Genomic DNA, 27,929 nt, shown 5'->3' with positions numbered 1-27,929 from the left:
AGATTTTTCTTTACATAGACTAAAAACTGTTGCAGTTTGCTGATTTAAAGAAGAGAGGATTGCTTGAAATGGACGGTGACAACAGCACCAGGTATGAGCTTTAAAACCCGACTGAACCTTTGCTTAATCCTTCCTGCCACTTTGCCTATTCAGAAAAAATTGAAAAGATGGGAGCCCTATACAGTCCATAAAGGATTTTATCACGCAACAAAATCCAATGCTCAACACTAGAGATGAGCGAATCGAACCAGGCGAACCGGAATTCGATACGAATTTCAGGAAAAATTCGATTCGCGGCGAATCCAAATATTTGCCTACTTCGGGTGCGCGAATCGGATTTTTCCCGATCAGCCGGCAAAAGTGTCCCTGCAGAGAGCTCCGCTATTTCTGACATTTCTCTGACAGTTCCTTCACATGTACAGCGGTTGAAACATTGTATCTATTAGTTTCCATTTAGGATACAGATGTTTCAACCGCTGTACATGTGAAGGAGCTGTCAGAGAACTGTCAGAAATAGAGGAACTCTGCACATACACTTTTTGCCGGTTTGGAATTCTTATTTTCATCCTACTTCTTCTTCTTCTTCTTCATCCTCATCCCCTTATCCTCAGAAGAAGAAGAAGAGGATGAGGATGAAGAAGAAGAAGAAGAAGTAGAAGTAGGATGAAAATAAGAATAATTCCAAGCCGGCAAAAAGTGTATCTGCAGAGCTCCTCTAAGTGTATCTGCAGAATGTCATTTATGGAAACAAATAGATACAATGTTTCAACCGCTGTATGGAGTGAATGTCACAGAACTGTCAGAAATAGACAGAAACTGTCACAGAACTGTCCTTCTTCTCATCCTTCTCCTTCTTCTCATCCTTCTCCTTCTTCTCATCCTTCTTCTCATCTTTCTTCTCATCCTTCTCCTTCTTCTCATCCTTCTCCTTCTTCTCATCCTTCTCCTTCTTCTCATCCTTCTTCTCATCCTTCTCCTTCTTCTCATCCTTCTTCTCATCCTTCTCCTTCTTCTCATCCTTCTCCTTCTTCTCATCCTTCTTCTCATCCTTCTCCTTCTTCTCATCCTTCTTCTCATCCTTCTCCTTCTTCTCATCCTTCTCCTTCTTCTCATCCTTCTCCTTCTCCTTCTTCTCATCCTTCTCCTTCTTCTCATCCTTCTCCTTCTCCTTCTTCTCATCCTTCTCCTTCTCCTTCTTCTCATCCTTCTCCTTCTTCTCATCCTTCTCCTTCTTCTCATCCTTCTTCTCATCCTTCTCCTTCTTCTCATCCTTCTCCTTCTCCTTCTTCTCATCCTTCTCCTTCTTCTCATCCTTCTTCTCATCCTTCTCCTTCTTCTCATCCTTCTTCTCATCCTTCTCCTTCTTCTCATCCTTTTTCTCATCCTTCTTCTCATCCTTCTCCTTATTCTCATCCTTCTCCTTCTTCTCATCCTTCTCCTTCTCCTTCTTCTCATCCTTCTCCTTCTTCTCATCCTTCTCCTTCTTCTCATCCTTCTCCTTCTCCTTCTTCTCATCCTTCTCCTTCTCCATCTTCTCATCCTTCTCCTTCTCCTTCTTCTCATCCTTCTCCTTCTCCTTCTCCTTCTTCTCATCCTTCTCCTTCTTCTCATCCTTCTCCTTCTCCTTCCTCATCTCCAAGGGCATTTAAATTAAAGGTACAGTGTTCTGCACTAATTTAAAGGCTCTCTGAAGCCTAGAAACCCTTTTTATAAGTTAACTTCGTAGCGAATAAATTCGCATCGAATCGAATTTCTTCCTGAAATTCGCCGAATCAGCCGAATCGAATTTTTGAATAATTCGCTCATCTCTACTCAACACCCCCCTTCAGGGATTGTAAATCAATAACTATAGGGTGAGAGAAACCTTCCTGGACAGTAAATCAAACATGTATTTATTTATTTCAGGTACTTACATAGCACTGCCAATTTACACAGCACCAGGGGCAGACTGACAACTCATGGGGCCCCTGGGCAATAGGGGATCATGGGGCCCCTGTGTTCTTGTCCAAACTCAAAAAAGCCTATGAAAAAGGTACCAGGGGCATCTCATGGGGCCCCCTGCGGACCCCGCCCAAGTTTCCAAATGGTCAGTCTGCCCCTGCACAGCACTTTACATATATATTGTACATTCACATCAGTCCATCACCTTCAAGGGTTGTACAATCTAAGGTCCCTAACTTGCATTCATACACTAAGGCCAATTCACCTACCAGCATGTCTTTGGAGTGTGGAAGGAAACCAGAGTACCTGGAGGAAACCCACAGAGGCACAGGGAGAACATGCAAACTCCAGTCAGGTGGTGCCATGGTTGGGATTTGAACCAACAACCCTAGTGCTGTCAGGCGGAAGTGCTAACCAGTATGCCACTGTACTGCCCAAACATGTACAGATCATGCAGGTGCTTTGATAGCCCATTCAGGGCAGCATGACAGGTCAGAGGCGTCCCTAGGGTTGGTGTCACCCGGTGCAGTAACACTTGGTGACACCCCCTCTGACGAACCCCGCACAATGGATCGAATCTGCAGATTGAGCATTATGGATCGGACTCCGATCCATTATACTCAATCCGCAGATCTGATCCATCCTGCGGGGATCGTCAACTTTCTTTACAACTTACCTTTTCTTGGAGCGGGTCCGGTGTAGTGGCAAGATGTGTCTCTCATGTAGATATGTCCCCCCTGAAGCAACTGCGCATGTCCCGGTTGAAACTGGGACATGCGCAGTTGCTTCAGGAGGGACATATCTACATGGGAGATACATCTTGCCGCTACACAGGTGTCACCCCACAGGATCGTTGGCATGCAACCTATACGGGGTGACACCGGACCTGCTCCAAGGAAAGGTAAGTTGTAAAGAAAGCCGACGATCCCCACAGGATGGATCGGATCCATCCTGCGGGGATCGTCGGCTTGCTTTGCAACTTACCTTTTTGTGGAGCGGGTCCGGTGTCACCCCGTGGGGTCGCTGTCACCCGGTGCGGACCGCACCGCCCGCTCCTGCCTCGGGACGCCAATGTGACAGGTTCTCTTGTTAAAGCACCCCACACACCCCATTGAGCTCCATTTATCTGTCAGAGCCTTCAGAAATTCCCAGTACTTGCTGTTTTGAGGGAGCATGTGACCTCCATTTCCTCCCAGAGTTTGGGTTTAAGAGGCCAATTGCCAGACCCAAATACTGTCACATGAAGAGGGCAGAATGTCATTAACCTTTCATAAGCAACACTTCAGACGAAGGTGGAACTTACAAAGAAGCATGGGAAGTGTGAGTATCAGAGGTGAGAGGGGGTGCCCTATCAAAAAACTTTGCATCCCAACTTTGGGAAGCTTGAATATACGGTACCTCTTTGCAGTGGACCTGCTGTACCCACACTGCAAGGATTAACTGTTAATTGATGTCTAGGGAGCATGGAATAGAAGATTTACCTACCTAACCCTTCGCTCCTCTATGCTGCTAGATCAGAATCCCTAAAGTCTTCTTCCCCATGCTCCAATGTTCTACAGTTCTTATGTAATCAAGACCAATGCAGGTCCATAGCCTTGCATTGGACATAGAGAAACTGTGGTTTAGTTAACCATCAAAGCATGGGGGAGTGATCTCTGCCTGGGTAGATGAGGATTGGGTAAGTTAAAGACTTTTACCCTCCCCTAGAGGCCCACTGCAAGGAGGATATGTCTGTTTTCCTGGAGCTGGGCTTTGACTATATTTTTCTGAGCTAAATAATGAGATAAGGATAGACAATGTATGATAATAACAACAGAATGATTTTATATTCCAGCCTTTCTCAAACAATGGAGAAAATTGGGGAAACCCCAAAGGAAATGAAGTCCTTTACTGTTAAGAACACTGGGGAGGAGAGCAACATCAACCATGTGGAAGAAGAGGCCATAATATCTGTAGACTCAGATGTGGGTGAACCCGATGAAGGCAGCGACAAGGAAGATATTGGAGAACGTTACATTGACAACATCACTGACGAGATTGGAGAACCTGCAGAGGAACTTGTAGATGTTGTAGCTGGAGAGCCAACTGTTGGAACGGATGCTGAAAAGGATGATGAGTTTGGTGCCTCTGTGGGTGAACCACTGGAGGAGGACAGCAGCAATTCCATGGCAGCACATGAAGAAGACAACTCAGCTGAATGTTTGAAAGTCACTGACCATGTAGATTGCTCAGAAACTGATGAAGAGATCCTGAAAACCACTGGTGAACTAGTAGAGGAGGACAGCAGCAATTCCATGGCAGCACATGAAGAAGACAACTCAGCTGAATGTTTGAAAGTCATTGACCATGTAGATTGCTCAGAAACTGATGAAGAGATCCTGAAAACCACTGGTGAACCACTGGAGGAGGACAGCAGCAATTCCATGCCAGCACATGAAGAAGAGAACTCAACTGAATGTTTGAAAGTCACTGACCATGTAGATTGCTCCGAAACTAATGAAGAGACCCTGAAAACCACTGGTGAACATGTAGAGGAGGACAGCAGCAATTCTATGCCAGCACATGAAGAAGAGAACTCAACTGAATGTTTGAAAGTCACTGACCATGTAGATTGCTCCGAAACTAATGAAGAGACCCTGAAAACCACTGTTGAACATGTAGAGGAGGACAGCAGCAATTCCATGCCAGCACATGAAGAAGAGAACTCAACTGAATGTTTGAAAGTCACTGACCATGTAGATTGCTCAGAAACTGATGAAGAGATCCTGAAAACCACTGGTGAACTAGTAGAGGGGGACAGCAGCAATTCCATGCCAGCACATGAAGAAAATAACTCAACTGAATGTTTGAAAGTCACTGACCATGTAGATTGCTCAGAAACTGATGAAGAGACCCTGAAAACCACTGGTGAACTAGTAGAGGAGGACAGTAGCAATTCCATGCCAGCACATAAAGAAGAGAACACAACTGAATGTTTGAATGTCACTGACCATGTAGATTGCTCAGATACTGATGAAGAGATCCTGAAAACCACTGGTGAACTAGTAGAGGAGGACAGCAGCAATTCCATGGCAGCACATGAAGAAGACAACTCAGCTGAATGTTTGAAAGTCACTGACCATGTAGATTGCTCAGAAACTGATGAAGAGATCCTGAAAACCACTGGTGAACTAGTAGAGGAGGACAGCAGCAATTCCATGCCAGCACATGAAGAAGAGAACTCAGCTGAATGTTTGAAAGTCACTGACCATGTAGATTGCTCAGAAACTGATGAAGAGATCCTGAAAACCACTGGTGAACTAGTAGAGGAGGACAGCAGTAATTCCATGCCAGCACATAAAGAAGAGAACTCAAATGAATGTTTGAAAGTCACTGACCATGTAGATTGCTCAGAAACTGATGAAGAGATCCTGAAAACCACTGGTGAACTAGTAGAGGAGGACAGCAGCAATTCCATGCCAGCACATGAAGAAGAGAACTCAGCTGAATGTTTGAAAGTCACTGACCATGTAGATTGCTCAGAAACTGATGAAGAGATCCTGAAAACCACTGGTGAACTAGTAGAGGAGGACAGCAGTAATTCCATGCCAGCACATAAAGAAGAGAACTCAAATGAATGTTTGAAAGTCACTGACCATGTAGATTGCTCAGAAACTGATGAAGAGATCCTGAAAACCACTGGTGAACTAGTAGAGGAGGACGGCAGCAATTCCATGTTAGAAGCTGAGGACACCTCAATGGAATGCTTGAAAGTCAATGACCATGTAGATTGCTCAGAAACTGATGAAGAGATCCTGAAAACCACTGGTGAACTAGTAGAGGAGGACAGCAGCAATTCCATGCCAGCACATGAAGAAGACAACTCAACTGAATGTTTGAAAATCACTGACCATGTAGATTGCTCAGAAACTGATGAAGAGATACTAAAAACCACTGGAGAACTAGTAGAGGAGAGCAGCAATTCCATGGGAGAAGTTGAGGACACCTCAACTGAATGCTTGAAAGTCACTGATCATGAAGACTGCTCGGTAAATGAAGATGAGAATGAGATCCTGAAAGCCAGTGGTGGACCAGTGAAGGTGGACAACAACCATTCCTTGCAAAAATTTGAGGAAAACAGCGTAAATGAATACTTGAAAGTCACTGAAAATGAAGGTTGCTTGGTAAATGATGAAGAGGTCCCGAAAGCCAATGAAGGCAAACTTCAATGTGCTTTGGGAGATGATGATACTAATTCTAGGGTCAATTCACAATCAGAAGTCCCCAAGACTTGCATAAGCAATGCAAAAGCTTTGTCCAACATGAAAACCAGTAGTGCCTTGAAAAAGGGGAAAAAAAAGGTTTGGGAACCGAAAAGAAAGACGTCTTCAAATGGTGAGTTAATCATCTGGCATGCCGACAATAAATTATTACAGTGTGTTACCTATATTTTAACAGTGGAACATCTCAGGGAGAGTGATTCCTTCTTTGAAGCCTTCTAAGAATACTTTGGGGAAATTTTAGTGCTGAAGTTTCAGTATTACTAAAAATCATTCAACCCACGAATCCCCAAAACAAGCATTTATATACATTTTTGGTAGAGCTGGCTTTTAAAGTGAACCTATGCTTTGTCCCTTAGAACATAGCAACACATTCACTTACCCTTCACTTTACACTCTACTCTGTTCACCCGAGGAAGAAAATGTGAATATCTAGTAATTCTGGTGATTGTTGAAAAGAGATTCTCTCCTTTCTAACATGTGGCAGCTCTTGTATTTGAAAAGTAGCTGCTCAGACGCCCAGTGCTGTCATCTTGGGTCGGGAGGGGTAAGTCCTTGACCCTTTATAAGACCCAACTGGAGCAACTTGGAGCTTAATCTGGGCTTCTTTTGTTTTCTTCAGGGCCCAAAAATATGGCGGCACAGGGAAGTGGGGGAGGTGGGGATGGATGTTCAAGTGAACCAAGGTTCTTATCCATCCCTACTCTATCCAAAACTAAAAATAAGTTTTAGCTAGACATACAATTTATAACAAAAAGAGTTAACTATTCATAAAACAAATGTTTTTATTGCTATTACTTGAAAATTTATTGATTTATAATTCAACAGAGGAAAAGTCTAAAATCAAAGATGTAAAAACTCTGGAGGGTCATTTGCTGAACATACTCTCACCGGCGACTTTATTAGGTCCACCTGTTTAATTGCTTGGTAACACAAATTGCTAATCAGCCAATCACAGGGCAGCAACGTAATGCATTTAGGCATCTAGATGTGGAGAAGATGACTTGCTGAAGTTCAAACCGAGCATCAGAATGGGAATGAGTTTTAAGCAACTTTGAACGTGGCATTGTTGTTGGTGCCAGACAGGCTGGTGTGAGTATGTCAAAAACTGCTGATCTGCTGGGATTTTCACACACAGCCATCTCTGGGATTTACAGAGAATGGTCCGAAAAAGAGAAAATATCCAGTGAGCACCAGTTGTGTGGAGGAAAATGCCTTGTTGATGTCAGAGGTCAGAGGAGAATGGGCAGAGATGATAGAAAGGCAACAGTAACTCAAATAACCGCTCATTACAACCAAACTACGTAGAATACCATCTCTGAATGCACAACATGTAGAACCTTGAAGCGATGCGCTACAGCAGCAGAAGACCACACCAGGTTCCACTCCTGTTGGCTAACAACAGGAAATGGAGGCTACAATTTGCAAAGGCTCATCAAAATTGGACAATAGGAGATTGGAAAAACATTGCCTGGTCTGATGAGTCTCGATTTCAGCTGCGACATTCAGATGGTAGGGTCAGAATTTGGCATAAACAACTTGAAAGCATGGATCCATCCTGCCTTGTATCAATGGTTCAGACTGGTAGTGGTTTAATGGGGTGGGGGAAATTTTCTTGGCACACTTTGGGCCCCTTAGTACCAAACTGAGCATCATTTAAACGCCACGGCCTACCTGAGTATTGTTGCTGACCATGACCATCCCTTTATGACTACAGTGTCCCCATCTTCTGATGGCTCCTTCTAGAAGGATAATGTACCATGTCACAAAGCTCAAATCATCTTCAACTGGTTTCTTGAACATGACAATGAGGTCACTGGACTCCAATGGCCTCCACAGTCACTAGATCTCAATCCAATAGAGCACCTTTGGGATGTGGTGGAATGGGAGATTTGCATCGTGGATGTGCAGCCGACAAATCTGCAGCAACTGCGTGATGCCATCATGTCATTATGGACCAAAATCTCTGAGGAATGTTTCCAACACCTTGTTGTATCTGTGCCATGAAGAATAAAGGCAGTTCTGAAGGCAAAAGGGGGTCCAACCCGGTACTAGCAAGGCGGACCTAATAAAGTGGCCGGTGAGCATACATGGTAATGGCAATGACTATGATGGTGGCAGTGATGGAGGTGGAATTGAAGGTCTTAGAGCCTGGAAAGGGATTTATAATTCAACAAAGGAAAAGTCCAAATCTGAAAATGCAAGAGCTGTGGAGGGGTGTATGCCAAACAAACATGGCAATGACAATGATGGTGGCAGTGATCAAGGTGGTGCCAACTCTCTTAGAACCTCGAGTGTGCAAATTAAGCATTTGACTTTCCTATTTGGTAGGTGATATTTTAAATATTAATCATAAGTATGCCACCCAACATAAATAATCTAACCATAAACTAACTCCATCAAATCCAAAACAAAAAGAAAGGTCAATCAAGAAGAGAATTTTGTATGTTTGGAATCTGCACATGACAAATGAAGCCTCTTCACCAGGGGCGAACTGACCATTTGGAAACTTGGGCACTGCCCGAGGGCCCAGGGTCAGTAGGGGGCCCCATGAGATGCCCCTGGTACCTTTTTCATAGGCTTTTTTGAGTTTGGGCAAGGACACAGGGGCCCCATGATCTCCTATTGCCTGGGGGCCCATAAGTTGTCAGACCACCCCTGCTCTTCACGATCCCAAAGAAGAGCACATAAATCCACAGACAGGATGGGGAATTCACCTGCAGCCTGGTCGAGGTAAGTCTGCGGAGTCCGGGCTGTATTAGCAGAGAAATGTGCTGAATGGTCGTGTGTCTCTCCTCCCACCCTGGCTGCTCCCAGCCTCACACTTTCCTCACTTTCTGGATTCCAAACCTACAAGCAGGGGTGGACTGACCATGTGGAAACTCAGGCTCAGCCCGAGGGCCCAGGGTCAGTAGGGGGCCCAATGAGATGCCCCTAGTACCTTTTTTATAGGCTTTTTTGAGTTTGGGCAAGGACACAGGGGCCCCATGATCCCCTATTGCCCGGGGGCCCCATGAGTTGTCAGTCTGCCCCTGGTCTCTCCTCTCTCCCTGCCTGCACGCCGAGCTGCTCCCAGCCTCACACTTTCCTCACTTTCTGGATTCCAAACCTACAAACAGGGGTGGACTGACCATGTGGACCATGTTGAGTGGCATATTTATGATTATTATTTGTGACAACTTCAGGTGTATTTATGCTACTCGGATTATATTTGATTTAGCAAATTGGATTTTTGAAGTGATATTATTATTATGATATTTTAAATATGCCAGAGGTCCCAGCATTTGCTAGTGTCCTTCTTTAAACAAATGTGTTTATTGCTGCTAATTGATATTTGTTGATTTATAACTTAGCAGAGGAAAATCCCGAAGTTAAAAACGTAAAGACTCAGGAGAGGTATTTGCCAAGAAAACACAGCAATGACAATGGAGCGGTCAGTGACCAAGGTGGGGTTAAATGCCTTGGAGCTTCCAGTGAGATTTGTAATTTACAAGAGGAAAACTCTGAAGAGGAAAGTATAAAACCTTTGGAAAGGTATCTGCCAGACAAGCAAGGCAATGACAATGAGGGTGGCAGTGACGGAGGAGGTGACGAATGTCTTAGAGAGTTGAAAATTAATCTCCGCACTTTGCAATTTGGTAAGTTTTGTTTTAAATAAGACAGGGATTCCAGAATTTGCCAGTTCCCTTGGTCTCCCCCCTATCAAAAAAACATTTTTTGTAGTTATTTAATTTTAATGTAATAACCTATCATCTTTTTTTTTCTTATGATTTCCCATGAAAATAGTGTTACCACTGCTGGTAGAAGTGTTGTCATGGATAAACTCAGCAGCAGGTATGTAAATCGGCTCACAAGAATTGAATGGCGTTAATATAGGACTACTGGGGGTCACTATGATGCTCGGAATTTACTATGTATGGGTACAGAGAATTTACTTCTTTTTCACAAGATGCCCCCAGTGGCTTAAACCTTGCAGATTTAAGATGGACTATGATTGAGGAGTGTCATGGCCCCGCCCCTGAGGGGACATCACCACAGTACACTTGAGGTCTGCCTGCTTCTGGGTTTTTGCAGGGCCAGATTAGCATACGAGCTATTGGAAACTCCCATCTGACCTTTGTACTGCAGGTGCTGAAAGTAAGAAAGGGGGCTCTGGTACTTGTGGTACTTTTGTCTTTGGGATTGAATGATGCCCCGCAGGACTTGGTTTAAAAGACTGAAAATTCTACTGTGAATTTCATGTCACTGCCCTGCACCCTGGGGTGGAGGGGTCACTATGCTGCTCAGCACTTACTATGTATGGGTACAGAGAATATACTTCTTTTTGTGACCACAAGATGTCCCCAGTGGCTTAAACCTTGAAGATTAAAGATGGACTATGATTGTTGAGTGTCATGGCCCCACCCCTGAGGGGACATTACCACAGTACACTTGAGATCCGACTGGTTCTGGACTTTTGCAGGGCCAGATTAGCATACGAGCTATTGGAAACTCCCATCTGACCTTTGTACTGCAGGTGCTGAAAGTAAGAAAGGGGGCTCTGGTACTTGCGGTGCTTTTGTCTTTGGGATTGAATGATGCCCCACAGGACTTGGTTTAAAAGACTGAAAATTCTTCTGTGAATTTCATGTCACTGCCCTGCACCCTAGGGTGGGGGTCACTATTCTGCTCAGCATTTACTATGTATGGGTACAGAGAATTTACTTCTTTTTGCGACCACAAGATGTCCCCAGTGGCTTTAACCTTGCAAGTTAAAGATGGACTATAACTGATGAGTGTCATGGCCCCACCCCTGAGGAGACATCACCACGGTACACTTCATTATAGTGTATTGATGCAGAGATTGGCACTAAAGATATCATTATAGTGCCACTCACTGCATCATTAAGGACTGCCCAGCCCAGAGAGAAGGCATATATTAAAGAAGACCCCCCTGTGTCACTTGACCGCCCTGATGACCTCTGAAAAAGTGAATGCAAATTGTAAAAATGCATAATATGGACTACAGCCAGCCAGGACTGGGACAATAGATGGGCGGGAGGGGTGGCTGCCCTGGGCTCAATAGTTTACTGTAGGGATGGGGGCACCTTCCTCCTGTTACAGGGCTGACAGGAATAGTGACAGCGGTATCAAAACCCAGCACTGGGAGCAGGGAGAAGAGATGAAAAAAGCCTGCAGTAGGTGCTGGCTGTATTCTCTGTTCCCCTCCCTGCCGTGGACGGGACCCTGACACAGGAGCTGCACAGTGATTTTGACAAGCGAGTGACTGCTGGGCGTAGGATTCCCTAAGCTTTCAGGGGATGGGGGGGGCAGTTTGGCATCTTTTCCCTGGCCAATGGATGACCATGTCCTGGCACTGCAGCTAGCAGAGGACTGTTCAAGTAAGGGGGAGCACAGAACCTGAAGTTAGGCTTCAAAACAGCGGCTGAAATAAAATTTTTTCTTCTTTTTGGCAGGTGCAACGATCCCAAATTCCTCTTACAAGTGTTGCACATTTGAGACTTTAGACCGTAAGGTATCATTCTTTGAATCCAACTTTTCCATAAAATTGGGTACTGAGGACATATGTATCCACAATCCTTATGCAAACCTTTGTACTTGCGCAAATGAGTCATATTATTTTCTTCTAAATAACAACATCGTGAAGTTTTGCAACAAAGAAATCGACCTAAAGGCCGTAATTATGGTGCACGGACATAAGGGAACTACCATCGGCTCCTCCTATCCAGGTAGGTGAACACTGTGTGATAAGTAAGCTGGGCACATTACAAGCTCATGAGTACAGATAAAAGAAATGTGTACAGGTTTGGGGTCAGCTCTATGCTAGCTTTTATTTTTGAAAGCCATATGGTGTTATACAGTATATATCAAACAACCATGCAGCGCTAGTAAACATAATATTGCATGCAAATCCTCATACGGTGCATATAATGAAAGTGCATATAGTGAATGGTAAAGTGAACACCACTTAATATTGAAATGGATTTAAGAAATTATCCTAAAAAGTCCAGGGATAATAATGATGATGAATAAATGGATAAATAAATAAAAAAATAAATAAAAATCTTCAACAAGAGAGTTCTTGCGGTGTATGATGTAAACCAATTTCAAGGTAAAAAGGTGACACAGTAAGTGACTTCTGTGACCATATTCTTCCCACAGAGATGAGTGTAGATTGCACTAACCAGAAAGCGCAATGGTAATGCGAGTGTTAACCAACTCCTGGTCATCTGGCTAATGATACTGGAACTGGATCACAGAGAATGGTCATCTGGCCTGCATCAGCTGGGCAAACATCACAACCTCAGGGTCTCCAGGTAGCAGCGGACGTGTAGTCGTTTCACCACCGGGGGGAGTCTAACCAATCCTGATGTGGCCACCAGATCATCCCAATAAGCCTTGAAGAAGGGGGGGGGCTCGGAAGTAACGAGCCAAGACAACAGGAGATACTAATAGTGTAGTACTTTATTATCCACAAGGGAAAAAATAGACAAATAGCTGAAAGAAACTACTCACATGTATGGTGAGCAGCTAGTAGCAGGGAATTCCAAAATGGCCGCCGGCCGTCCACAGGGGCCATGCAGTGTGACGTCACAGGGTATAGGGCACCTCCCTAACACGTTTCGTGCGATGGCACGTTATCAAAGGGATAACTGTTTTCATTTATACAGTATATAGTTTTTATTACACACATTTAATCTTCATTTTAAAAATAAATATTTAGTACACGATAAAGATTCCCAAAGTGCTACGGGTTAGCTAAAGAGACAGCACTGCAAATAACATTTGCTTTGAGGTTACCTTTGTCTTAATGAAATCCAGGGCTGAGACAAGGGGTGGCTAGGTGGGGTGGCTGCCCCAGGCACAGTGGTATACTGTAGGGATGGGGGTGCCATGTGGTGAGCTCATTCTGCGTACGAGACTGACAGAAGTAATGGCAGCGGTATCGCTACTCCTGTCAGGCCAAAGCTGTAAGCGGCAAAGCGAGAAGGAGAGAACCAAGAGCTGGAGGTGGGGGGGGGTGCAGGCTGTGCTCTCTCTGTCTCCCCCTCCTCCTTCCGGCCAGCGCCCTTGTATTGAGAGCAAATGCAGGAGCACTGCCCTGGCAGAAAGAAGTAGCTGGAGGGGAAGAGAGAGCACAGCTCACAGCTGAGTGCTAGAAGTGTTCTGGAGAGAGAACTGGGATGAGGAGTGGGCTGTGCTCTCTCCCCTTCCAGCTCCTTCTTCCTGCCAGTGCATACTCCTGTATGTCTGTAAGCACAGCTGTCGGCTTCTATATACAGGAGTGCTGTCAGATCAGGAATGTAATGGGTTTGCTTACCCCCCCCCAACCGGCATCTTTCTTCTGTCATCATAGGCATGCACATTGGCATTATTGCCAGGGCCACTGAAAAGGCAGTACAGCTGGCCCTCCTGTACTGGGTTCAGGCTCCATCAGTTCCAAAGGGGGGGGCCGGGACACCTGCCAAGCAGGAGGGACAACTGTACTGTCTTATTGCTTACAGTCTGACTCTGGTGTGTGTGCGTGCGTGTGTGTTCCCATACGATCTATCAGTGATCCTGTCTCGTGCTGCATGGATGACAGGAGGGAGGGCCCAGAGAACACAACACAGCTCACCTTCTCCCAGCTCTTTCCTCTCCACTTTTTCTAGGAAGTGTAATGGGGATTTTGGGAAGGGGGGGTGGTATTTCCAAGGAGGAATGGGGGAATATGTGCTAGTAGGGGAGAGAGGGAAGAATGAGAGGGGAAAAGAGAGAGAGGGGTAGAGAGAGAGGGGGAAGAGAGAGAGAGGGGGAGAGGGGGGGAGAGAGAGAGAGAGGGAAGAGAAAGCTGGAAGAGTGAGAGGGAGAGAGAAGAAGTGAGAGAGGAAGACAGAGATGGAAGAGAGGGGGGGGAGATAGAGGGAAGAGAGAGAGCAAAGAGAGAAAGAGAGGGGAGAGGGAAAAGAGAGAGGGGGAGAGAGAGGGGGGAAGATAGAGGGAGAGAGAGATGGAAGGGTGAGAGGGAGAGAGGGGGAAGAGAGAGGGAGAGAGAGAGCAAAGAGAGAGAGAGGGGGTGAGAGGGAAGGGAGAGAGGGAAAAGAGAGGGAGAACGAGAGATGGAGAGAGGGAAGAGAGAGAGAGAGATGGAGAGAGGGAGAGAGAGAGATGGAAAGAAAGATGGAGAGAGAGGTGGAAAGAGAGGGAGAGAGAGAGGGAAGATAGAGAAGAGAGAGAGGGGGGAGAGAGGAAGAGTGAAAGGGAGAGAGGGGGGAAGAGAGGAGAGAATCTTATACATACAACCTCATTGACCCCTCTCTCTCTCTCATTGGAGGGGGAGGGTGCGCACAATTTTTGTGTTGCCTGGAGCAGCACAAATCCTAAATACACCAGTGGGTGGGAGGAGGTGACACTGTGATCTTGGACTTCTCCCATGTTGTTCAGGTAGATCTTCACCTCTTTAAGGTCGCCTACCCCTGCTCCAGTGGCTCCACATGCAGTGCTTCTTGCTTGCCCTCCTCTTCCTTCTTCCAGTTGCAGAAAAATGTGAAAACAAAACCAGATCTCCACCTGTTGGCTAAATATTTACTGGCCTGAAACAATGAAGTTCTACTACAGGAAAGTGAAAAAAAAAACCCCAAGAAGCGCACCAACCTTGCGCATTACCTCAGTAACCAAAATTTATTAGTAAAAGAATAGTACTCACAAACAGCGAATAAAAACAGGCATGTAAGTCCTCCAAGGGACTTCAGAGACAAGAGGCCAGCGCGAATCCCATCATGGGGGTAGACCAGGGGTAGGCAAACTTTTTGACTTGAGGGCCGCAATGGGTTCATATATTGGACCCGGGGGCCGGACCAAGAGTAGATGAATGATGTGTATGTGTCATCCATAGTAAGTATAGTAATATTCCCCCATAGTAATCATAGTAATTAATCCCCCATATAGTAATTCATCCCCCATAGTAATTCATCCCCCATATAGTAATTCATCCCCCATATAGTAATTCATCCCCCCTATAGTAATTCATCCCCCATATAGTAATTCATCCCCCATAGTAATTCATCCCCCATAGTAATTCATCCCCCATAATAATTCATCCCCCATAGTAATTCATCCCCCATATAGTAATTCATCCCCCATAGTAATTCATCCCCCATATAGTAATTCATCCCCCATATAGTAATTCATCCCCCATAATAATTCATCCCCCATAGTAATTCATCCCCCATATAGTAATTCATCCCCCATAGTAATTCATCCCCCATATAGTAATTCATCCCCCATAGTAATTCATCCCCCATATAGTAATTCATCCCCATATAGTAATTCATCCCCCATAGTAATTCATCCCCCATATAGTAATTCATCCCCCATAGTAATTCATCCCCCATAGTAATTCATCCCCCATAATAATTCATCCCCCATAGTAATTCATCCCCCATAGTAATTCATCCCCCATATAGTAATTCATCCCCCATAGTAATTCATCCCCCCTATAGTAATTCATCCCCCCTATAGTAATTCATCCCCCATAGTAATTCATCCCCCATATAGTAATTCATCCCCCATATAGTAATTCATCCCCCATATAGTAATTCATCCCCCATATAGTAATTCATCCCCCCTATAGTAATTCATCCCCCATATAGTAATTCATTCCCCATATTAAGTCCCCCCTGTGTCAATTCACTTACCTTTGCTCCGTGCGTTCCCGCGCCGTTCCGGTGTTAGCATGAAAATCTGTCTCCTATGAGGATCTGTCCCCCTCGACGTATCTGCGCATGTGCCAGTTTCAGGCATTAGCAGCCGATCGGCGATTTCCGGCACATGCGCAGATACGTCGAGGGGGACAGATCCTCATAGGAGACAGATTTTCATGCTACACCGGTCTTCAGGGCGGACTGTGAGAGGAGCCTAGCGGGAGCCTAGCTCCGCGGGCCGGATTAAAAGGTCCGCCGGGCCGTAGTTTGCCCATTGCTGGGGTAGACACTCAGTACAGCTGACGCGTTTTGAAGGACGTACCTTCTTCCTCAGAGCTCTGAGGGAGATGGGATTTGCGCTGGCCTCTTGTCTCTGAAGTCCCTTGGAGGACTTACATGCCTGTTTTTATTCGCTGTTTGTGAGTACTATTCTTTTACTAATACATTTTGGTTACTGAGGTAATGCGCAAGGTTGGTGCGCTTCTTGTCTTTTTTCACTTTGCAGTATTGTTCGGGCTTCCCCAGCCTTGTTTTGGAGCTGCACGACCTTCTATGCTCTGGTGGTCATTTCCTTTGGGTTTGATTTCACCTACTCACCACCGACCTGGGTCCTGGAGCGCAGGAGGAATCGTATTTTGTTCTACTACAGGAGCCAGAGACAACAATGAGGGCCCCTGGCAGCTGGGCGATGTCATGGACACAATTATATAATTGATCATTATAACGGTTTGTTCCTCTGATATCTCTCAGAAATCTGCATTCTAGTATTCCAAAAGCATCTTTTTCATTTTGCATAGCTTAGGGCAGTGGTGGGCAACTGCGGCCCTCCAGCTGTCGTGGAACTACATGTCCCGTGAGGCATTGAAAGGCTGACAGTTGCATCAAGACTCGCAGAGGCATGATGGGACTTGTAGCTCCACAACAGCTGGAGGGCCACAGTTTGCCCACCCCTGGCTTAGGGAATGGTGATATCTGTGATTGATGGTTTATTGTTATGTGTATGGCCCGTGTCAGGCAATCTGCTCCAGAGATCATACCACATGGGTATGAAGTATACACACCCATCTTTATGTATTTCATTCTATTCATTAGTGTATTTATTTATTTGTTTTTTTTCTTTTTTTAATACCTGAACATTCTTATTTCAGAGGAACTGTCTTCTGAAGAACTGAAATTTTTCCAGGACAAATTTCTTTGCAAATCACCGACAACCACCGACAACCCATCTTCCACCCCCGTCTACAATTCAACCGTTGAAATGCCGAAAACGAGGGTTCCTCTCCTGGCTGCAGGGGTAGTGGCCATACTGGCACTGGTCTTAGGTGTAATTTTTTGCTATTTCAGGTATGTTACAAAATTCCTTTTTTTCTTTTTTGTGTTTATTTTTTTTTTTTCAAATTAATTAGAATTGAAAGTGATATTACCCACTTCCCCTCCAGAGGATTCCCCGCCCCCCTTCCTGACCAGGCCATCGTTTGCGTTACGACACTGCGTTCCTTTAACTGACAATTGCGCAGTCATGCAACGCTGCACCCAAATGAAATTCACGTCTTTCTTTCCCCACAAATAACACTTGCTTTCGGTGGTATTTGATCACCTGTGCATTTTTTACTTTTTGCGCTATAAATAAAAAAAGATCTACAATTTTGAGAAGAAAAACAGTATTTTTGACTTTTTGCTATTAAACATATCCAGTAAAAAAAGAAACAAAAATACAATTAAATAAAAAAAAAAAACAGGCTTACACAAAGATACATCCACTGATAGTGGATGTATCTTTTAACCCCTTGCCCTCCAGAGGATTCCCCAACCCCCCCCCCCGACCACGCCATTTTGTTTGCAATACGGAGCTGCATTATTTTAACTGACAATTGCGCGATCATGCAACGCTGCACCCAAATTACATTTATGCCCCTTTCACACACAAATAGTTTTCTTTTGGTGGTATTTGATCTCCTCTGCGTGTTTTATTGTTTGCGCTATAAACAAAAACAGACCGACAATTAAAAAAAAAATATATATATATATTTTTGACTTTTTGCTATTAAACATGTCCAGTAAAAAAAATTAAAAAATCTAATTTCATCTTAAATTTAGGCCAAAATGTATTCTGTTCCATGTCTTTGCTTAAAAAAAAAAACAATACGTGTAAATTAATTGGTTTGTGTGAAATTTATAATGTCTACAAATGGCGGTATAGCTACTGGGATTTTTTTTTTCTACTAGTAATGGCAGTGATCAGCGACTTACAGTGGGACTGCAATAGGCAGTCTGACACTGGGGGGGGGAAACTGACTTGGTGTCACTGACATCCCCAGTGACACCAATACAGTGATCGGTGCTAATTAAAAGCACTGACACTGTACTAATCGCACTGGGCATGAAGGGGTTAACATCTGGGGTGATCAAAGGGTTAACTGTGTGCTGTTTCACTATGGGGGCGGAGGGGTGTGTTTCACTGTAAGCATGCTGCTATACAGAGCCATACAAAGCAGTGTGCAGGAGCTGACAGGGAAGAGATCTGCATTGTTGACATACAGGTCTCTCCCCCGGTCACTGGTGCCATCTTGTCCTCAGGAGAATTTCTTCCCTCTCACATACCGATTGGACGTGAGTGGAGGATTCCTGATCCCTGGTAAGTTAGACACAGCTGCTAACAGCACCCTTTTTTTTCTATATTCTGTGATTGAGCACAATGAGTACATGGTACAGAGCCACTCTAGTTGGCTCTGTACCTTTTGTCTGGAGATGTGATTTTCTTTGTGCATTCATAGCACCATTAACCCCTTGACACCGACGTAACACAAATATGCGGCCTCACAGAACTGGGCTTTTTTCCATGGGGCCGGATATTTGCGTACCTGTCTTTGTGTTGGGAGGGTGCCACATGGCACCCTCCCAGCACAAAGACTGCGGTGTCACTGAGAACCCCGGGTCCTGTTCTAATGATCGGGACACGGGACTCCTGATGATCGCTGTGATAGCCTCTGATTGGCTATCACAGTGATCAGTCACTGTACAGCCCGGCCCCCTTGTTTTTTTCTCTCTCTATGAATGGAGGAGAGAGATACATTGTATCATTATATACATCCCATTATACATTGTATCATTATATACATTCTATTATACATTATATCATTATATAGATTCTATTATACATTGTATCATTATATACATTCTATTATACATTGTATCATTATATACATCCTATTGTACATTGTAAAATTATATACATTCTATTATACATTGTATCATTATATACATCCCATTATACATTGTATCATTATATACATCCTATTATACATTGTATCATTATATACATCCTATTATACATTGTATCATTATATACATTCTATTATACATTGTATCATTATATACATCCCATTATACATTGTATCATTATATACATCCCATTATACATTGTATCATTTTATACATCCCATTATACATTGTATCATTATATACATCCCATTATACATTGTATCATTATATACATGCCATTATACATTGTATCATTATATACATCCCATTATACATTGTATCATTATATACATCTCATTATACATTGTATCATTATATACATTCCATTATACATTGTATCATTATATGCATCCCATTATACATTGTATCTTTATATGCATCATATTATACATTGTATCATTATATACATTCCATTATACATTGTATCATTATATACATCCCATTATACATTGTATCATTATATACATCCCGTTATACATGGTATCATTATATACATTCCGTTATACATTGTATCATTATATACATCCTATTATACATTGTATCGTTATATACATCCTATTATACATTGTATCGTTATATACATCATATTATACATTGTATCATTATATACATCCCATTATACATTGTATCATTATATACATCCTATTATACATTGTATCGTTATATACATCATATTATACATTGTGTCATTATATACATCCTATCATACATTGTATCATTATATACATCTTATTATACATTGTATCATTATATACATTCCATTATACATTGTATCATTCTATACATCCCATTATACATTGTATCATTATATACATCCTATTATACATTGTATCATTATATACATCATATTATACATTGTATCATTATATACATTATATTATACATTGTATCTCTAACTCCTGGCATAGAGGGGAAAAAATGTTTGTAAAAAAAAAAAAGAAAGATAAATAAATAAATATTAAAAAAATAAAATAAAAAATTAAGAAAAAATACCTAGATCAAGGTTTGACCTGTTCAGTGCCAGGGTAAGTGTTTGGCGCAAGGTCAGGGTCAAAGGTTAAAAGGTCAGGGTCAAAGTTCAGGATTTTAAAAAAAATTGGTATCAGTGTCAGTTAGTGTCATTGTGTTTTAGGTAAAAAAAACAAAGAAAAAATAAAGAAAAAAATACCTAGATCAAGGTTTGATCTAGTTATTATTATTATTATTCCTCAGTATTTATAAATACTCAGCTCAGCGCTGTACATTACAAAGGGGGGGACAGTTCAGTGCCAGGGTAAGTGTTTGGGTCAAGGTCAGGGTCAAAGGTCAGGATTAAAAAAAAAATGATATCAGTGTCAGTTAGTGTCAATGTCAGTGTCAGTGTGTTTTAGGTAAAAAAAAAAGACAAAAACAAAATGTGCACTATTAGTTCTGGGCTGTACTCCGGGTACAAACAACAAGTAATATACACATATATAGTATCGCTGCGATCGTCAAGAGCTGGAGAATTTATTTCAGGTTGTTCTTTGGTGGTAGGCTATGCTAGCAACAAGAAACACAAAGCTAAATAATAATAATAATATTTTGGGCCAGTTTTCCTTTGATAATGAAAAAAAATCAGGAGATATCCATTGCTATTTACTACCAAATGAAAGCCCAATTTGTCCTGAAAAAAATGAGGTATAATTCACCTGAATGTACAAAGTAGTTGTGATGATATGGACAGTTTGCAAAGTTGCAAAATTATGCTTAGGCATTAAGATTTGTTTTACCCTCAGGTGTGAAGGGGTTAAAAGACTGTGTGTGCGCAGATGTGCAGCTCCTGATAGACGTACTGGTACAGCTTCCCTGAGCAATAGGTAAGCGGATTGGTTGTATGTGTATAGTGGCCGGTCCACAAGAGGGTAATGAATGTGCTCCCTACAGTGCCGCCCCCCCAAAAAAAAATTACCACCTACATAACATGGCAATATTTTAAAATAACAAAAAACATATTTAATTTTTATTATTATTATACAGGATTTATATATTATTATTATTATTATAAAGGATTTATATATTATTATTATACAAGATTTACAGTGGGGATCGAAAGTTTGGGCACCCCAGCTACAAATTTGTATTAATGTGCATAAAGAAGCCAAGGAAAGATGGAAAAATCTCCAAAAGGCATCAAATTACAGATTAGACATTCTTATAATATGTCAACAAAAGTTAGATTTTATTTCCATCATTTACACTTTCAAAATAACAGAAAACAAAAAAATGGCGTCTGCAAAAGTTTGGGCCCCCTGCAGAGTTAATATCTTGTACTGCCCCCTTTGGCAAGTATCACAGCTTGTAAAGGCTTTTTGTAGCCAGCCAAGAGTCTTTCAATTCTTGTTTGAGGTATCTTTGCCCATTCTTCCTTACAAAAGTCTTCCAGTTCTTTGAGATTTCTGGGCTGTCTGTCACGCACGGCTCTTTTAAGGTCTATCCATAGATTTTCAATGATGTTGAGGTCAGGAGATTGTGAAGGCCATGGCAAAACCTTCAGTTTACGCCTCTTGATGTAATCCCCCGTGGATTTCGAGGTGTGTTTAGGATCATTATCCATTTGTAGAAGCCATCCTCTCTTTAACTTCAGCTTTTTCACAGATGGCATCAAGTTACCATCCAAAATTTGCTGAAATTTTATTGAATCCATTTTTCCTTCTACTCGTGAGCTCTTCCCTGTGCCACTGGCTGCAACACAACCCCAAAGCATGATTGATCCAACCCCATGCTTCACAGTTGGACAGAGGTTCTTTTCATTAAATTCTGTGCCCCTTCTTCTCCAAACGTACCTTTGCTCATTCCGGCAAAAAAGTTCCCTTTTAACCTCATCAGTCCACAGAACTTGTTTCCAAAATGCATCAGGCTTGTCTATATGTTCATGTGCAAAGTTCAAACGATGATTTTTGTGGTGAGGACGTAGAAGAGGTTTTCTTCTGATGACTCTTCCATGAAGACCATATTTGTACAAGTATCTCTTTATAGTGGAATAGTGACCACAACTCCAGTGTCTGCCAGATCTTTCTGGAGGGATCGTGCAGTCAAACGTGGGTTTTGAATTGTTTTTCTCACAATCCTGCGAGCTGTTCTGTCTGATATTTTTCTTGGTCTTCCAGATGTTGCTTTAACTTCCACTGTTCCTGATGACTGCCATTTCTTAATTACATTCCGAACAGAGGATATTGACATCTGAAAACGCTTTGCTATCTTCTTATAACCTTCTCCAGCTTTGTGAGCGTCAACTATTTTCAGTTTCAGTTTTCTAGACAACTGCTTAGAAGAACCCATGGTGCTGATTGTTGGGGCAAGGTCAGATGAGTCTGGGCATTTACAACCTTTGAGATTGACATCACCTGGTCTTCCCAGACGATGATTGAGAACAATCCATGACACTGGCAGGTCTCAGCTTGGCAAAGGGGGCAGTGCATGCTATAAATTCTGCAGGGTGCCCAAACTTTTGCAGACGCCATTGTTTTGTTTTCTGTTATTTTGAAAGTGTAAATGATGGAAATAAAATCTAACTTTTGTTGACATATTATAAGAATGTCTAATCTGTAATTTGATGCCTTTTGGAGATTTTTCCATCTTTCCTTGGCTTCTTTATGCACATTAATACAAATTTTTAGCTGGGGTGCCCAAACTTTCCATCCCCACTGTATATATCATTATTATTATTATTATTATTATACGGGATTTATATATTATTATTATACAGGATTTATGGCGTCAACAGTTTGCTCAGCGCTTTACAGCATAAAGGGAGACAATACAGCAACAATACAGTTCAATACAAGAGGGTTGGGAGGGCCCTGATCCTTGGAGCTTACAATCTAAGAGATAAATGGTTCCGGAGCTGCTTCATGAGATCATATCACTGTAAATGGAGTCATTATATAAATCTGTATTCTGTATAATTCTTCTGGGAACTTATTATGTGTATTTCTGTATCTTACAGACCTCACGATGACCAGAACCACTCGGATCACCAAAATGAGGAAGACATGACTGCCGAGGAAGAGAATGAATGCAATGCAATGATAGAGAAGGAAATTGTTTAGGACGTCATCGTGCTTCCAGACAGCAATTTATAGGGCAATAATGAGGGGCAATGGCCTGAAACAATGAGACATGTAGAATAAACTGATTTTTTAATCGTTTAGGGACATCTGATTTGTGAACTTCTATAACAGATAAATCCAATGGCCACTTCACTCAAAACTCACATTTTAATTAGAGATGGAGCAATCATCTTTTGGCTTCGCATATATCTTGGATACCACACCAATGAGATCCCCCTACCAAAGATCCTAATTTTGTTCCTGTCTTCCTGGGATATCAGGGTGTTCCTCCCCCACCTTTGTGTGTTCAGCTTCTTCATGTCACATTCTTTATAATATACAATAAGTAAAAACTCAGCGCAGGGATGGTGGGAACCCCTCATAATGGGCACAGCGGGTGTACAGACCCGGGAACTCAGCACAGGGATGGTGGGAACCCCTCATAATGGGCACAGCAGGTGTACAGACCCGGGAACTCAGCACAGGGATGGTGGGAACCCCTCATAATGGGCATAGCAGGTGTACAGACCCGGGAACGCAGCACAGGGATGGTGGGAACCCCTTATAATGGGCACAGCAGGTGTACAGACCTGGGAACGCAGCACTGGGATGGTGGGAACCCCTCATAATGGGCACAGCGGGTGTACAGACCCGGGAACTCAGCACAGGGATGGTGGGAGCCCCTTATAATGGGCACAGCGGGTGTACAGACCCGGGAACGCAGCACTGGGATGGTGGAAACCCATTATAATGGGCACAGCGGGTGTACAGACCCAGGAAGTCAGCACAGGGATGGTGGTACTGGTAACCCCTTATAATGGCCACAGCGGGTGTACAGACCTGAGAACGCAGCACAGGGGTGGTGGGAACCGCTCATAATGAGCCAGGGGAGCCTGTGAACCTGCAAGGGAGAATGTCACCAGCACACCGAGGATCACCAATAATGGGTCCAAAAGTTTCAATGAACTGATCGTTACATAGTTACAGCAAGACAACGTTTCAGAGTCTCGCAGGACCACTTCATCAGGCATGCGACATCACATGCCTGATGAAGGGGTCCTGTGAGACTCCGAAACATTGCCTTGCTGTTACTATTGGATTGTTCATTAAAACCTTTGGACCCGTTTTGGTGATCCTCGGTGTGCTGGTGACATTCTCCCTTGCTGATTCTGTGGCAAAGGCAGCAGAGGGGTCCAAGAGTAAAAGTATGGAATAGTGACCATTGGTTTTAGCAGTTAGTAAGTCATTTGTGAGTTTTAGGAGAGCAGTTTCTGTGGAGTGTAGCGGGCGAAATCCAGACTGAAGGAGATCGAGAAGGTTATTCTCAATAAGGTGGCAGCTCAGCCAGTTGTAGACTAGACATTCAAGAAATTTTGGAGGCAAAAGGGAGTAAGGAGATGGGTCTTAGGCTGCCAAGATTGGCGGGGTCCAGTGAGGCTTTTTTAAGTATGGGAGGTGACTAGTGCATTTTTTAGAGAGTTGGGGAAGATGGCAGTAGAAAGGAACACATTGAAGATATGAGTTAAAGAGTGAAGGATAGAGCCAGTGGGTGACAGTAGTATTTGCGAGGGAACAGGGTCCAGGGGGCAGGTGGTTGGGTGGGCTTTAGAAAAAAGTTTAACAACCTCCTCTATAGTAGCTTGGTTAAACAAGGGAAGTATAGATTTTGCAGGTGGACAAGGAGTGTAGGGTGAGGGAGATATCTGGTGAACAAAAATTGTAGGGTTAGGGAGATGTCTGGTGAACAAGGAGTGTAGGGTGAGGGAGATATCTGGTGGACAAGGAGTGTAGGGTGAGGGAGATGTCTGGTGAACAAGGAGTGTAGGGTGAGGGAGATGTCTGGTGGACAAGGAATGTAGGGTGAGGGAGATATCTGGAGGACAAGGAGTGTAGGGTGAGGGAGATGTCTGGTGGACAAGGAATGTAGGGTGAGGGAGATGTCTGGAGGACAAGGAGTGTAGGGTGAGGGCGATATCTGGTGGACAAGGAATGTAGGGTGAGGGAGATATCTGGTGGACAAGGAGTGTAGGGTGAGGGAGATATCTGGTGGACAAGGAATGTAGGGTGAGGGAGATATCTGGTGGACAAGGAGTGTAGGGTGAGGGAGATGTCTGGTGGACGAGGAATGTAGGGTGAGGGAGATGTCTGGTGGACAAGGAATGTAGGGTGAGGGAGATATCTGGTGGACAAGGAATGCAGGGTAAGGGAGATATCTGGTGGACAAGGAGTGTACGGTGAGGGAGATATCTGATGGACAAGGAGTGTAGGGTGAGGGAGATGTCTGGTGGACAAGGAGTGTAGGGCGAGGGAGATATTTGTATAGTGGAGATCTCATCACAAATTGTATCAATCTTATTTTTGAAGTGATTAGCGATCTCCTGGGCAGTGAGTGAGTTAGTGGGTGGAGGTAAAGAAGGACAAAGTAGAGAGTTCAGGTAGAAAAGAGTTGACGGGGATTGTATGAGAGGGTGTTAATGAGAGTCATAAAATAGGTCTGTTTGGCAGTGTGGAGACAGGAATTGTATTTTTGAAGGACATATTTATATTGGTCGAAGTCTTGCTTGGTCTCAGTCTTACACCATAAAGGCTCCAGAGCACGGCTACATTTTTTGAGGCATCCGGTATTCTCTGTTTGCCAGGGCTGTAGTGGTTGGGGCCTAATTCTGTGTGTAGTGGGCGGGGCCAACGTGTCCATGGTGGATGATGGTGAACTGTTGTAGACAGAAGTGGCCAGGTTGGGGCAGGACAGGGCTGAGATTTTGTCATAGAGACAATCTGTTGCTGAAAAAAGAAGAGAGGGGTTAAGATAACGAAGGTTTCTACGGGTAACTGTTTGGTAGTTGGACAACAAGGAGGAGGAAGCCAAGGAGAGAGTGAAGCTAATAAGGGAGTGATCAGAGAGAGGCAGAGGAACGTTGGTGAGGTTGCAAAGCGTGCATAGGTAGGAGAATACAAGGTCAAGGCAGTTACCATTGGAGTGAGTAGAAGCATGCGTCCATTGTTTTAGGTCAAAAGAAGTGGTTAGGCTTAGGAGTTAAGAAGTAGCAGGAGTGTTAACATTAAAAGGGACGTTGAAGTCACCAAGAATGATAGTGGGAATTTCAGAAGAGAGAAAGTAAAGCAGCCAGGCAGAGAGGTCTTCAAGGAAGCTTGATACCAGTCCAGGAGGCCGATAGATCACTGCAATTCTTAAAGAAACTCAAGAGAATACAGTAGATGAATAGAGTGAACTTCAAATGAGATGGACAGAGAGGGGGGTGAATGAAGGACCTATAAAGTGCTTTGAGGGGATAGGAGGATTCCAACTCCACCTCCTCTCTATCCACCAGACTTGGGAGTGTGGGTCCAGAGGAGACCACCATGGAAGAAGGCAGCAGGAGAGGCATATAGCAGCATATTAGCTTGAACACTATGAGCGTGTTTTATCAGTTGTACCAGGCACTGTAAATGCCCTTGGGCGGGGGCGGGGGACTCTAGGTGCTCCTGTGCTTCCCCTTCCCCCCTCCCCCCTCTCCCGTTTATATCAGAATTTTTAGAGTCAGAACTATTTATTTTTTATTAATTGTTTTTGAAACTTTGTGGATTATGTCACATCTTTCAGTAAGATTTAAAGCCCTGACTCATTCCGATTGCATAATTGGCACAGAGGGAAGTTCCCAAACGTTTTTGTATAGCAATGCTGTCATCTTTAGTTGCTGACTGCCTACTGAAGATTTCATCTGCCTGGGTCACTTCTAAATCCACTGGTTTATTGGTTACAAGATATAGGTATAGGATCGATATAGGTGCAGGATCGGTATAGGTATAGGATTGATATAGGTACAGGATCGATATAGGTACAGGATCGATATAGGTATAGGATCGATATAGGTACAGGATCGATATAGGTGCAGGATCGATATAGGTACAGGATCGATATAGGTACAGGATCAATATGGGTACAGGATCGATATGGGTACAGGATCGATATAGGTACAGGATCGATATAGGTGCAGAATCGATATAGGTATAGGATCGATATAGGTACAGGATCGATATAGGTACAGGATCGATATAGGTATAGGATCGATATAGGTACAGGATCGATATAGGTATAGGATCGATATAGGTACAGGATCGATATAGGTACAGGATCGATATAGGTACAGGAATGATATAGGTAGAGGATCGATATAGGTATAGGATCGATATAGGTACAGGATCGATATAGGTATAGGATCGATATAGGTATAGGATCGATAGAGGTATAGGATCGATATAGGTGCAGGATCGATATAAGTGCAGGATCGATATAGGTGCAGGATCGATATAGGTGCAGGATCGATATAGCTACAGGATCGATATAGCTACAGGATCGATATAGGTGCAGGATCGATATAGGCGCAGGATCGATATAGGTACAGGATCGATATAGGTGCAGGATCGATATAGGTGCAGGATCGATATAGGTGCAGGATCGATATAGATATAAGATTGATATAGCTACAGGATCGATATAGGTATAGGATCGATATAGGTGCAGGATCGATATAGGTGCAGGATCGATATAGGTGCAGGATCGATATAGGTACAGGATCGATATAGGTACAGGATCCGTCAATGCTAACATGTTTCGGCAAGCTATGAATAAGGCTCTCGCTGAAACGTGTTGGCATTTATGGATCCTGTACCTACATCTTGCAACCAATAAACGAGTGGATTTAGAAGCAATCGAG

The 27,929-nt window shown here is 43.4% G+C and overlaps 1 protein-coding gene across 1 annotated transcript; it reads left to right on the top strand.

Moving 5' to 3' along the window:
• On the top strand, window positions 1-23,313 carry LOC149445351 (uncharacterized). The gene is made up of 8 exons (XM_089653884.1): window positions 1-91; window positions 3,776-6,315; window positions 9,554-9,838; window positions 9,987-10,034; window positions 11,657-11,929; window positions 17,032-17,227; window positions 20,902-20,982; window positions 23,112-23,313. The coding sequence occupies exons 1-8, from the start codon at window positions 69-71 to the stop codon at window positions 23,212-23,214; spliced, it is 3,549 nt and encodes a 1,182-aa protein (XP_089510010.1). The 5' UTR covers window positions 1-68; the 3' UTR covers window positions 23,215-23,313.
• The last annotated feature ends 4,616 nt before the right edge of the window (window positions 23,314-27,929 follow it).

This window comes from Staurois parvus, unplaced genomic scaffold (genome assembly GCF_062004578.1).
Source record: "Staurois parvus isolate SC_StPar_1 unplaced genomic scaffold, SC_StPar_1.0 ptg000726l, whole genome shotgun sequence".
NCBI classification, from domain to species: domain Eukaryota; kingdom Metazoa; phylum Chordata; class Amphibia; order Anura; family Ranidae; genus Staurois; species Staurois parvus.
This window is presented reverse-complemented; position numbering and strand designations above follow the sequence as displayed.

Coding starts and splice junctions, on each gene's coding strand:
- LOC149445351 (XM_089653884.1), top strand. CDS start 69: ATGGACGGTGACAACAGCACCAG. Junction 6,316..9,553: donor AAGAAAGACGTCTTCAAATG/GTGAGTTAATCA, acceptor TTTATAACTTAG/CAGAGGAAAATCCCGAAGTT. Junction 9,839..9,986: donor TCTCCGCACTTTGCAATTTG/GTAAGTTTTGTT, acceptor CCATGAAAATAG/TGTTACCACTGCTGGTAGAA.